General features: G+C 47.4%; 3 protein-coding genes across 4 annotated transcripts; 2 read left to right on the forward strand and 1 right to left on the reverse strand.

The window, feature by feature from the left end:
• Window positions 1-723: 723 nt before the first annotated feature.
• On the forward strand, window positions 724-1793 carry LOC111070518. Its single transcript, XM_022361124.2, has 5 exons — window positions 724-909; window positions 975-1119; window positions 1185-1310; window positions 1365-1514; window positions 1593-1793. The coding sequence occupies exons 1-5, from the start codon at window positions 764-766 to the stop codon at window positions 1791-1793; spliced, it is 768 nt and encodes a 255-aa protein (XP_022216816.2). The 5' UTR covers window positions 724-763.
• Window positions 1794-1847: 54 nt separating this feature from the next.
• On the reverse strand, window positions 1848-3193 carry LOC111070517. Of its 2 annotated transcripts, none has more exons than XM_022361123.2 (3): window positions 2795-3193; window positions 2162-2359; window positions 1848-2070 (listed from the first exon to the last, which is right to left on the reverse strand). In XM_022361123.2, exons 1-3 carry the CDS (start codon window positions 3129-3131, stop codon window positions 1850-1852), a joined length of 756 nt encoding a protein of 251 aa, XP_022216815.2. In that variant the 5' UTR covers window positions 3132-3193; the 3' UTR covers window positions 1848-1849. The 2 variants fall into 2 exon arrangements, with proteins under 2 accessions (XP_022216815.2, XP_022216813.2); XM_022361121.2 differs by having other exon boundaries at window positions 1848-2073.
• Window positions 3190-8599, forward strand: LOC111070516 (GTP-binding protein Rhes). The gene is made up of 5 exons (XM_041592104.1): window positions 3190-3263; window positions 6162-6584; window positions 6693-6886; window positions 7617-7800; window positions 7879-8599. Exons 1-5 carry the CDS (start codon window positions 3190-3192, stop codon window positions 8285-8287), a joined length of 1284 nt encoding a protein of 427 aa, XP_041448038.1. The 3' UTR covers window positions 8288-8599.
• Window positions 8600-13048: the final 4449 nt, after the last annotated feature.

A 13048-nucleotide genomic window follows, 5' to 3' on the forward strand; every position in this document is an offset into this window, starting at 1 on the left:
TTTTCAGTATTTATATTCAGCTGCCAAGTCTACTAATCGACTAAAATATATCTATAGATCCAGCAGGTGCATTTATCTACCTTCCTTGAGCCCTCATTTTATGAGTACATGCTTCAAGTGCTTTTTGCGCAACATATCAACATAAAAAATACAACAAACAAACTAATATTCATTAATTATATATTAACTGCTTTTGTCATGTATGTAGTTAGAAATTGCAACAAGAACGGGTCTAATAATTTCGGCCAAACTGCCAACAGAATGCCTGTCAGACTGGGTACTCGTGAACGAATTGCGCATACGCATGGGGGACCAGATGCAGTGGCAAGTTTGCTGCAAATTAATGTAACATGGCAGCAATTAGTCCGACACAGTCCCCGGTCCGATCTGCTGCTAAATGATTTAAAACTTGTACAAACTTTGGTGCTATGCTCTCATTGTTTGTCTGCTACATTTGCGAAAACTTTTAATTATTACACACTTGAGACTTGTTGTTCAATTTACGCGCGATGCTGCCAGATTATAAACTTTTGTCGAGTTCAATTATGTACGCCGCATCGAGAGCATTGTGTGTACCAATTTGCTGAGCAAACTTTTCGCTTTCTGGCGGCCCATTTTCATGTGCAATTAGTGCCCGGAGGCAGCGGAAATGGAAGCTGGAAGCTGGCCGGCCGGCCCAGCATTAATTTTGTATAGGCTCATTGCTCAGCTCGGCGAGCGTCAGTAGCTCTGGCATTTTATGTCAGAAAATTGAACGTTCGCCATGTTTCAAACGGGAAGACACTTTTGGCCCTTCAGACCGACCAACCCCCAACATCGCCGGCGATTCGTTGTAAAGGTTTACCTGCAGTTTGTGCTCTTTTTGCTGATGGGTCTTTTCCACTGGATCTTCATGATAACCGTACTGGAGTAAGCTGAACAGCGGAAAATCCATCTGTTTGTAATGCTCCCCATTCCCCATTCCCCATTGACAGCACCTGGACCGTTTGGCTGGTGCGCAAGCATTCGGCAGCCCTCATTCTGGCATTTGTCGTGGGCATTTTTCTATTTCTGCTATTCTCGCTCAGTCGTCAGATGAGGAACCTGTGCTTCTTGAACTGGCTGACGACGCTGGTTATCGTGAGTGTACACTGTACATGGCATCAACGGCGCCCTGCAGCGTATTGTCTGGGTCTCTTCCCCAGGTGGAGTTTATGGTGCAACCTCTGGCATTGCTAATCGTCGACACGGATCTGCTGTATCTGCTGGCCGGCTTTCTGATCGTCTCACTGGTAGTCGTCATCTTCACGCTGCTGGCAGCCATTATGCCGGTGAGTGAATGTCTGAAGCATCCTCAATCTGTGACCCATTCCCCTCCCACGCAGTGTGACCTTACCGAGGGCGGGATATTCTTCTTAATTCTGTTCATGAGCGTCTTTGTGCTGAGCGTTTACTGCGTTGTGTTCTATGAAGTCATCGGCTTGGACTGGTCCTACTACATCTTCGCATTCCTTTTTACCATGATGGTGGTGGCGGTAAGAACCGCATTGTGTCATTATTCCATTATTCTTTTGCCTGTCCCTTGCATTCGCATACTCACGAGTCATTTGCAGTTCCTAATGTATCATGTGCAGTGCATCATGGGCGGCAGAAGCACCGAGGCCGAGCTCGCCGATGACAAGTACGCGGCCCTCCTATTGTTCTACGAATTCGTGGCTCTGTTCATGCTGACCCTGTACTGGCGACCCCAGATGGACCATGTACCAACAATGACCACATGGAACCCCTTGAATTGGTCTCAACTAATCAACTGAATGGCATGGCCCCCCCCACCCACTTCACGTTAATAAATACACGCATGGAAGCCATTCTACTGAAGGTCTTTTTTGGAAAAACATTTATTCATTCGTCGCTCGGCGAGGGCGGATAGGGGCTTTCCCATGCGGCAGCCCGTGGGTCCGTTCAGGTGCAGAATTACGTGATCCCGACACCCAATCAGGCCATCTCCATCGCAGTCATAGCCGAAACGCTTCACATAGCTGCGCACAAGCCCCTCGGCGCAGCTGGCAACTGGCACGCAGCCCTCGTAGTCTGCTGGGGAACGGGAACGGGAACGGAGAAGCATCGGGTTAGAGGTTAGAGCGTGGTCTGCGGCCGTTTGTCAAATGAGAGTCTGCATTACCCTGCGTAAGTGGCTGGTTGTCCGGGTCACTAGTCCCCTGGGCGTCCATCCAGTACAGCCATGAGATGCGATAGATGCCGCACGGCATGCCCCCGCACGTTGCTGCCTGATTGTCTGTGGCGGCCACTGCGATGCATGGCAGGCAGTCCTCGCTCGGCTCCAGCAGCGATGGCCGGACTGTAGTTATGCTCTGGGCAGCTGGAAAATGCACAGTTTAGAAGTAAGCGAAACCATTAGCCAAGTTAATTAAAACGCTTGACCGCACATTGACTCGTACTCTGGGCTGGATACTCTGGCAATAGCTAAAGGCAATCGATCTATGAACATTTTCACAAGGTTTCTGCTCCTTTATGCCTCTTTTTGGGCAAGGCCAGTCATGTGGGGGGGATGTGTATTTAATTGGAATAATAACGAGAAGAATTAGCTAACAGAATGTGCTCCCAGCTTCGCCGATGTCAGATTAAAGTCTGCCTGGCAAACACTAATTATTATTATTATTATATTATTTTCATAGATTGAAACGTTTAATTTCTGAGCGGAGAGATCAGCTGTTAGCGTCGCAATAAAGTATCTGATAAGGGAAAAGTGTTCGAAAAGTGTTCAGTAAGAGCGTTGGGAGCACTCGCCACTTACCCACGCCAGCTGCAACATCCAGCGAAATGGACAATGCCTTCGCGTCCAGCAGCTCCTTCCCCTTCTCCCGCCGAGGGATGTGCAAGCGCCCCAGATGGGACCTCTGTTTTAAGTGCATGTAAATGGCGCCTAAGATGAGCAGCAGCGCGAGGACGACAGCCGCCACACTCAAGAGATCCAGGGTGCTGCACGAGCGAATATTCCATCGCCGCTTGCGACGCCGGCTGGCGAGGGACAGGGCCTCGGCGTAATCTTGATGGTCCGCCACCTTGGCCCCCGCGCCATCTGCTGCGCCAAGTTCTGCCACACTGCTGCTCGAAGTTCGATCCATTCCCATTGCCCACGACCCAAGTCTCAATCGGTCCGTCCCGCGGGCTGTCCGAAACGCGACTGAGATGGCGTGCTCTCTGTGCTCGCCGCGGGTGGTGGACGAGATAACCCCACTTCGATTATCACTCAATGTTCTCGGGTAATTGATGCTCGCTGCGGTTGCGGTTCCGTTCTCTGGCCCGCCGTCCCGCTGTCCCGCTGCCATTTCATTTCATTTCGATTCTGAACTGAACTGAACTTGTCGGATTTCGCCCTGCCACTCAGTGCCTCTCCAGATGTACCCTACAGATTAGGTGTCGATTGCATCTCGTTCCGCTTGCCACATGCCAACTTATGGCACATCGGATGCTGCACGGCGGGGGGTGGGGTGGTGTCGGGTGGGTAGAGGGCGTGTGACAAACTTGCGCATTTATATGCGCGAATTGTAAACAAATATGAGAAATAGTAGAGACTCTGGCAACGGCAACGGCAACAGCAGGCACATTTACGAGCACAGTTGTGTCCAGAGGCGGGGCGGGGCAGCTAGGGGGTTGACGTGCATGGACTCTGTCACTTGTCAAACGCAAAACCTACACCCTAAGTGCCATAATCTGTCAACAGCAACAAATGGGCTGCATTTGTTTTATAGAATTCTAAAAATGTAATTTATTTTAAAGCTTAACAGAGAGGTAGCTCGTATAGTCGGTAACTTAACGAAACAGTGTCCAAGAGATATCGGGAATACTAAGGGAATACTTTTGAATTGAATGTGTTTTTCAATTATGCGTTTGGTGAGGTGCAAAGGCATCGAAGTTTTCCCAAACTTCTTCCGAATTTATCCCCTTTTTGGACTTGGGGGATGCGCGCCCCTGTAGTAGTAACATGGCCTCCTGCACAGGTGCACAACAAATAACAAAAGTGCGACGTCATTTAGTTGATTATTCCTTGTTGGCATTGTGGCATTCCTGTTCTTGCCCCCGCAAATGCCGCCATTGTCTCAAGGCGTTTCCGCTGCCATTTTTGCGAGGGCGAAAAGTCATTTGTGCGCTTTCCCACACAGAGCACACACACACACACACAGGCCAAGGCGAAGGCGAAGGCGGTTGAAAGGACGAGCCGTACAAAAAGCCAAAATCAATTATGGAAAAATTACCAGTAGTTGCGATAAATGAATGGTCCTTGTTGCCAGTGCCCCAAAATGCTCAAATTTCAGCTCGGACTTGGGGACTCCGATACGAGTGGGTGTCGCCTTGTGCTCATGTGCGACGCCAACGCACGCCACCCCTGCCCTGCCCTGCCCTGCCCGCACTTGTGTGCGTAATAATATGCGGTGGATTCTTTTCTTGCAAATTTTCCACTCGAATTCCTTTTGTGAGCTGGCACTTAAAGACCCACTGAGAAACGGGCGAACGTGCAGCATGGCATCGTTGCGAAAAAAGGAGTGCACGAAAATGAGAAAAATGTGCTGAAATCTGAGCACGAGTGAGAGCACTTGGTGCACTCGATTATGGCCAGTGTCGAGCACCCAAACGGCGGTAACGGCACTTTCCGGTCTCCGTTCTGATTTCCCTACCGTTGCTGTACCCCACTACTCCCTGTGCCCCACTCGCCGGGCTGCTGTGCTGCTGTGCTGCATGAGCTGAGCCAATGTAGCCATTCCGGCTGACGTATACGGAGCACGTAGCATGCTGAAACAAAGTTAATTAGATTTGCGGCAAGATGCCCATTATCGGTCGATAAGGGGCACGGGTCGGGTCGGGTCGGGTAGGAGTAGCTGCAGCAGCAGGTTTAGCCCTTTTAATGCTTCAAGTGCAGCTAATTTTTTTAATTTTCTATTCATAAAAATGGCTTTGATTGGCCTGGTTCGGCGGGATTTTTGAATTGAAACCGAACCAGGTCTGGGAGATATTTTCCAGTCTAAGCTGAGGGAATATCTTTTGGATAATATTTATATAGCAGATATCTCCTTCAAAATATATTCTTCAGACCAAATTGGTTTTTATTTCCGTTTCCTAGAAGTTTTCTTCTTACAATCAACTGCACCTGAGCAACATTTTGTAACTTTAACTGAACTCTCGATAAAAATCGCATGGAACTTCTTCGGAACTTGGCTTATTCTTTTATTTTGGGGTACGGCATTGGCCCACTTTACAGACCAGCTGTGCATATGATCCCGTTTCGGCTGCCAGCCCAACTGCCGGGTATATGCTAGTCGAGGATGCTTTAAGTGATGCATTTGCCTGCTTTCCGTGCGCTTTATGTGGTTTATTCGCCTGGAATGGGCCTGGGGCAATTACCGTGCTTAATGGCCTCCGAAATGTTTGGTTCCCCTGCTGCCTGTTCACTCTCCAGCCTCCAACAGGCTGCATCCTCCATCAGGCTGCATCCTCCATCAGGCTCCATCCTCCATCAGGCTCCATCCTTTTTAGCAGCTGGCGTAACTTTTTTATATTTACGAGCTGAATGCATTTCTACGTTTTACATCCCTCTCTCTCTCTTTTTTTGCAGCAGCAGCAGCAGCAGCTGAAGGAGCAGACGTGGCTAATGCATTTTATCCGACTCAGGGCGGTCTAAGGGCTAACTTATATAGCATTAAGGCAGCAGGAATCGTTCAGAGTTAGTACAACATATGCAAATGTCAGCCTGTTAACTGCAAAGTTGAGTGATTGAAAATGCAAATTTCACAGAGGCACGACAGTGGCAGTGCCAGTGCCAGTGGCAACCGCAACTGACTTTCGAAAGCTGCACAGAAAACAAGCAATCAAGTGCAAAGCGTATCGCACCATCGCACCACCGAGGCAGACAATTAACCCACCTACGGAGCCCACGACGACATCCATTAAAGTGGCGGAAATGACACAGTCAAAATGTATCGCTGCAAAAATTGGTTTTGTGCGCGCAGCAACAACAACAACTACGCGGATGTTGCACTAAGCGAGCCGGGAACATTGCCAGCACCCTCATCCACATCAGCCACAGCCACAGGCACGGGCACGGGCACGGGCACAGCTACGGCTAATAGCTTTGGCATCGGCATCGGCAACGCACGCAACAACAACAACAGCAGCAGCAGCAGGAGCGGCAGTGGCCGTGGCAGTGGCCGTGGCAGCGGCAGTGGCAGGATCAAAAGCAATCAACAGACAAACGCCACCGCAGCAGCGAACAGGGCCACACCCAACGCCGATGAGGCATCGTCACCACAGGCCGGAGCCGGAGCCGGAGCTGGAGCCGGTGCTGGTGCTGGTGCCGCTCATGTGGTCACCTTTCTGGATGATACGGCAAGCGGCAGTAACGGCACCGTAACCAGCAGCCGGATAGTGACCACGGCCGAACTGCATCAGGCCCACATGCTGGAGCATCACTCCAATCTGGATGCCATTGAGCAGGCGGACGATTTCATCTACGGACCCGGTGCGGGCCTATCACTGTGCGATGATAGCCTGCCCTCGGCCAAGAACTGCTACCGACTGGTCATGCTCGGGTATGTATATTCAGAATGGACCACTGTCCGCTGTCCACTCTCCACTTTCATCTCAATCTCAACCTCCATCTCAATTTCCAATTTCCATTCCAATCTGTCGCTTTGCAGCTCATCACGCGCCGGCAAGTCATCGATTGTGGCACGTTTCCTGGGCAATCGGTTCGAGGAGGCATACACGCCGACCATCGAGGAGTTTCATCGCAAATTGTATCGCATACGAAACGAGGTCTTTCAATTGGACATTTTGGATACTTCTGGCTATCATCCGTTTCCCGCAATGCGTCGTTTGTCATTTCTAACTGGTAGGTCTCACCACATACCACATACCACTCACCCTACCCAACACAGTCCACCATAATCGGGTGTCCATTGGTGTCAATGGTGTCTATGGAAGCTGTACGTGTGTGTGTGTGGGCTCACCGCAATCGTATGAGACGCACGTTTCATCGCTTAAGTCGTCGACTGCCTTCATCGGGCGCTATTTAATGTCCCATAAATTATCATCAAAATCAGCCCCATCTGCTGGCAAGCGAAAGTTTCCAAATATACCCTTTGATTTGGATGAATTTGGCTACGGGCTGCGGCTGCTGTTGCCTTATCAGCTGTGTGCAAAAACAATTGTCATGGCTACAGAAGATACACTTTGGCTCACCGATTCGCGAAATATCACGCATTTACCTTTACTACTTTTAATCTCAATGTATATATAGTCTCAGTGTTATTTATTAGAGCACGTAGGGTATTGATGTATCAGTGGCTTTCAGCTATTGGCTTGCCCTCTTTCGTTCATCCGTCCCACTGCCCCCCACCAAGACCACCTCATAAACACATATATTGTATGTATATACATACGAACGAGTATTAGCATAGCGGAGATGAGCTTCTGGTGCTTCGGGAAGCGCTTTATATAGTGTCTGGGAAATTGCGAGTGCGTAGGTCACAGATGTGAGACCGTAAATAAGCAATAAATTTGCATTTGCTAAATCAAACGACGATTAATGTTCATTTTATGGGCTGCGGCTACGCTTTCAGGGGATCTCTTCATACTCGTCTTCAGCATGGATAGCCGCGAGTCCTTCGAAGAGGTTGTGCGACTTCGCGAGAACATCCTGGAGACCAAGTGGGCGGCCCTCAACCCCGGTTCGGGCTTCAAGAAGAAGAGTCTACCGAAGATACCCATGATACTGGCGGGCAACAAGTGTGATCGTGATTTCAAGTGAGTTAACCAAGGGGTTCAAGGCAATATACATACTCGCATAGTAGATTAATGTGTGTGTTTCCGGTATCCCCACAGGACCGTGCAGCTGGACGAGGTGATGGGCTACATCGCTGGCCAGGACAACTGCTGCACCTTCGTGGAGTGCTCGGCGCGCCAGAACTATCGCATCGATGATCTTTTCTATGCGTTGTTCATGGTCTCCAACCTGCCGCTGGAGATGACGCCGAACCACCATCGACGGCTGGTGTCCGTCTTCGGAGCGCCCTCGCCTCTGCCGCCGCACGGATCCGCTGTGGGCGGCACCAAGAAGAATGCCCTCTCGATCAAGCGGCGGTTCAGTGACGCCTGCGGTGTGGTCACGCCCAACGCGCGCCGGCCCAGCATCCGCACGGACCTGAATTTGATGCGGTCCAAGACGATGGCCCTCAACGAGGGCGAGAGCGTGCGCACCAACTCCCGCTGGAACCGCTGCGCTCTGATGTAGACACCAGAGCGGTGTGATAGTAGTATGAGCGGGATCCAAGCGGGATCCGGACGGACTGGCGGCCATGCATGGCCATGCCGTATTTAATTATAAACGCAGCGTTTGGGTGATTTCGATATTATGCTGTAAATACTAGTAGAGGGCCAGAAGTGTTTGTGTTTGATCTATTAATTAATTAAAAATGCATTTAGCATTTACTCGCAATCATTATCGTACTACTGTGAACATAGCAGAGCAAGCAGAGCGTATTATATAACAGCTATGCCATGCATAATTAGTCACTGACTCGCGGACTGCATTCCATTCCATTCCAAGCCACCCATCCACTCACCTCTCCGAGCATCCTTATCCTCTTTGTTCCGCCGAATGCTCGTGTGCACTTGAAGCTCTCTTTTTTCCATTTCCATTTTCATTTTGATTTACACAATAAATTTTCCACTTTCGATTTGAATTGTAATGTAGCGCTGGTGATTCTGATTGCACATTTACTTGACGCACCAACAAAAACCAACAAAAAAAGGAAACAAAAAAAAAAAAACAGCAGAGGACAATAATGTGAAAACGTATTTGGAATTGTGGGATTCGAAAGTGTTAGTTATCCAATTTAATTTTAGATTAAACCAATTGAATTTACACGAATTGATATCGAATAATTATTTAATTGTTATTGTTAATTGTTGTTGAAGATGCAATTTTTTGGATATTTGAAAATTGTTGTGTTCTGTCATACACTGCGCTCTCCACTCTCTATAATACTCGATACTCTACCGACGATTGCATATCATCCAAAAAACTGTAACCGAAGCACACCGAATCTAGAGAGTAAATCTTGACCAACTATTTAGCAGAAAAAACTCTACTGTAACACTTGTACACCGATCAAAGCGAACCTAGCCTAAACTATATAGTTAACTACATATATTGCAGAATGTGCAAAATACTTACAAAGCAAAATATACATACTAAAATGTAAACACTTTTAGCGTTAAACCGAATTTATCAGATCTGTTCTCGACTGCGCAACGTCCAGTACACGTGGATGGATGGATGGACGGTCCGGTAGGGAACAGCTGCGGTAGGAAGTTTAGCAAATTCGAGTTTCAATGTACCAGTAACCTAACCTAAGTAACAGCAACAATTTTCGCGAGTTTAACATTTATCAAAGTATTATCGATAATGGAATTTAAAAAAAAAAAAAAAAAACATATGCGTTTCATTACCGGCATGAAACCAAGACCAAACTTTAAATGTAGCTATACAAAAGAGGAACATAACAATGGCATGAATATAAATGCCAACCAAAAACAAGAATAAACATACGAGTTATTGGATACTTCAAGCATATTTTAGGCGAATACCTTAAATACCCTTAACAACCAAAATATATATACATATATACATACATATTATATATTATACCATACTATATTATATTATATTATATTAATTACAAAGTGCAAATATTTACAATTTTCGCGTTGGGCCAAAGTGCAAGAATATTAATTAAATTATTATTACGGCTAGGGTCAGAATATATTCTGGCGATTGTTCTTTAAACTTGAAAAATAATGATTTACGATTAACCATGAAGCTAACTTTTTAATGCTTTGGAGTTGCATTATTTAATAACATATTATGTACATTATATTGCAATTGAATTGAATTACATTACGATTAAATACAATTTAAAATATTAAATGTGTTTTTGATTGTCAGATAAAAGCTCCTTTGGGTTGCAAGCCAAGGAAACGAATGCTTCAGCTTTTATCTGCAAGGAAGTGCTTTTAAGTTTGCTTCAGAACAAGGACTTGGCTGTTTTTTGAAAGCTCTTTTCCTTAAGCTTCCTTTTGGGTACATAAAAGCTCCGTTTCGTGCAAATAACAAAAGCTCAAAGTAATTAAGTAAGTTAAAAGTTAAGAGAGTTCCACTTTTATTTATGCAGGAGCTCACACCCGGCGTATACTTGTTGGGCATGCAGCAGACGCCCTCGTATTTCATAGAAAACAAATCAAATTCCTGTCTTGTCACCTGCCCAGCCAGCGGCCACACATTGTACCAAATTACAAGGCATTTGCCGGTAAAAATTTATGTTTTCAGACGCGCCAGCTAGGTCATAAATAATTGCTGGTTGGCCGTGGCAGCAACTGGAACAGGAGCACGTGCACGTGGCGATGACGACAACACATTTAAGCCCAATTGAACAATGTGCCGTGAAAAAGGCGCCGGAGAAAGAGCGGAGGGGCCGGAGGGGCTTGGCACCGAACCCAGACCCAGACCCGGCATCCGCTCAAAAGTGCAGTCAATTTTAATTGCTTGTCTGATCGCAGACAGGGGCTATTAATAGGCTTATGGCTTGTATGATATACTGGAACTGGGGCTCTGGCCGTGTGGCTTTCGGGGGCGTTAGCTGCCGCTCGCTTATGCAAGGGACTGCTGCTGCTGCTGCTGTGGCACTCGATAATCGGTGTGGTTGAATGGATGCTGGATGGTTGGCCCAGCACTGCTGCTGCAGGCCACTGGGCAGCAGCTCTCCCCTGACACCTAATACAATTTGCATATGAAATTTCCGTCTGCCAATTACGATTCGGCCAAAACAGATTAGTTCCCGAAAAGCCAAATCATAATTTGAATTATGCATTTGGCTGCCGAAGCGCCTCGCCTGCTAATTAAAAGTTAAGCATTTTAAACCATTTGTTTCGATAGTTTTATTTGCGCCCAGCGATGATCCCAGATAGTTTAATTAGCGCGGAATAGCAGCGATTTGAATTAGTTTTGCTGTCAGGGCCATTGGCAGTTACCGTTGCAAATATTTGCACGGCAACAAAATGGAAAACTTATCCGCACGTTCCGCTGCCAGACTTTACTTAACTGTGCATCGGCGGGCGGCGGGCGGGAGAACAGAAAACTTTCTATGCAAACAGAACGATATCGTCTTTAAGTCTACTAAACCTGCCCGCGAACAACAGTCAGCAGTCAGCAGTATCGCCTGGCGTATACGTATTTGCTTATTGTGTCTGTAAACACGGCTAACAACTCGAGTAATGCCGGTGACAATGCTGGCATTGCCACTTGCCACTTGGCGCAGTGTCGCCCCGCCCCACCCACACCTACACCTGCGCTTGCAACAGCTAATAGATGAAGAGGGAGAGAGAGAGTCACTGAGTCGTCGAGTCGCTGCCTCGCAAGTTGTAAGTGCTCAAGTTTTTCAATTAAAAGTTGCTACCTTTTGTATGTTACTGCGGCGGCATAACATAAATACGCATGTGTTAGAGAGAGAGAGAGAGAGAGAGAGAGAGAGAGAGTGAGAGAGAGTTCCTATATCTAAGCGCGCATTTCCTGACTGTTGCCTAATCATGATGCCGCTGATATATCAATAAACCACATGGCAGGAGCCAAATCGGAGGAGGATCCCGTCTGCATTATAAATCAGCAGAAACCAACAAGCAAAACCCAAGGAAAGCAAACAAACAAACAGCCAGCGAACGAACGAAACAAACAGCAAACGACAGGTGTTGAAGTCGAGGGCATTATAAATTCATACGAAAAAATACCAAAACGTCAAACAAATTGCAAGTTTTCAGTTGCATTTCCGCAAAACGTAACTGAAATAATACGTTCGTTGCCAGCAACGCAGCAAAGTATGCAACACAAGCCGTGGCATAGTGCCCGACCCCAAACCTACCCCCGGCTCCACCCTCGTGGTTATCGGATGGCAGAGCGTAGGGCACAGGGCACAGAGCACAGAGCACAGAGCACCGAGCACCGACAAATTGAAGGTAGGCCATGTAGCAGCCTGGGGCAACGTCTTCGACTTTCAGCATGCCTCTCCTCTCTCACTCTCTCTCTCTGGGACCGTGTCTGTGTGTGCGCGCCACTGCCACTGCCTGTGCCACTGTGCCTGTACCACTGCAGTGGTACTGCTCGCATGACAAGTTGAAATGTTGACGGCTCACTGACATTGTCTGCGCGTGTGTATAGGATGGGTCTGTATGTGTGTGTGTGTGTGTGTGTGTGTGAGCGGCATGCATGTATGAACGATATTGTGGCTCTGCGCTGGAGAATCTCATACAAAGTTATGCAAATTCCGATCCGCTGTCGCTGCCGTGTTGTCGTCGCTAGGGCTGTGGGCGTTGCATTGGTTTCTGCGGTTTTGGCATGCATAATTGTTGGTTTTTAGTTACACGTTAGACGGCCCAGCAGTCTCCATTTCTTTTTCCCTATTCGCCCCATGCTCGTACTCGTATGTGTACCTGTTATTTGTCCGCTGTAATTGTGAGGATTACTTGCTGTTTGGCTGCTGATAACATTTAAAATTATGCTACGCAATGCATACAAATATATGCTTTATTATTCTAGCATATCCACGCACAAAAAGAGAGGGGACTCTCAGTTTGCCAGCCATATAAACCATATTTTGTGGCGCAGCGAGTATAGTTATTCTCAAAGGTCCAGGTGCCTTCTATTCTATCCAGAGAATGTTGAATACACAAATATAATATGCAGGCTCTCTCTTCTTGCCACTCATCCCAACAGGTTACTCCTTCGAGTATTCTATTTTGATTGGAACCCATTCATAATTTCGGGTAATTCGAAACCCCGACCCTATAGCTGTGATAGATTGTAAATCACATCCGAATAGAACAATAATCATTTCTCAGACATTTGCTATTTTTGTTGGCCCTGCTCTGTGGTGGTACAGGGGCTATGGGGGGGGCTATGGGGAGCAACGAGGCTTGGGGCTATCATCAAAAAACAATTCTC

The sequence above is a fragment of the Drosophila obscura genome, unplaced genomic scaffold (genome assembly GCF_018151105.1).
Source record: "Drosophila obscura isolate BZ-5 IFL unplaced genomic scaffold, ASM1815110v1 contig_1, whole genome shotgun sequence".
NCBI lineage: Eukaryota > Metazoa > Arthropoda > Insecta > Diptera > Drosophilidae > Drosophila > Drosophila obscura.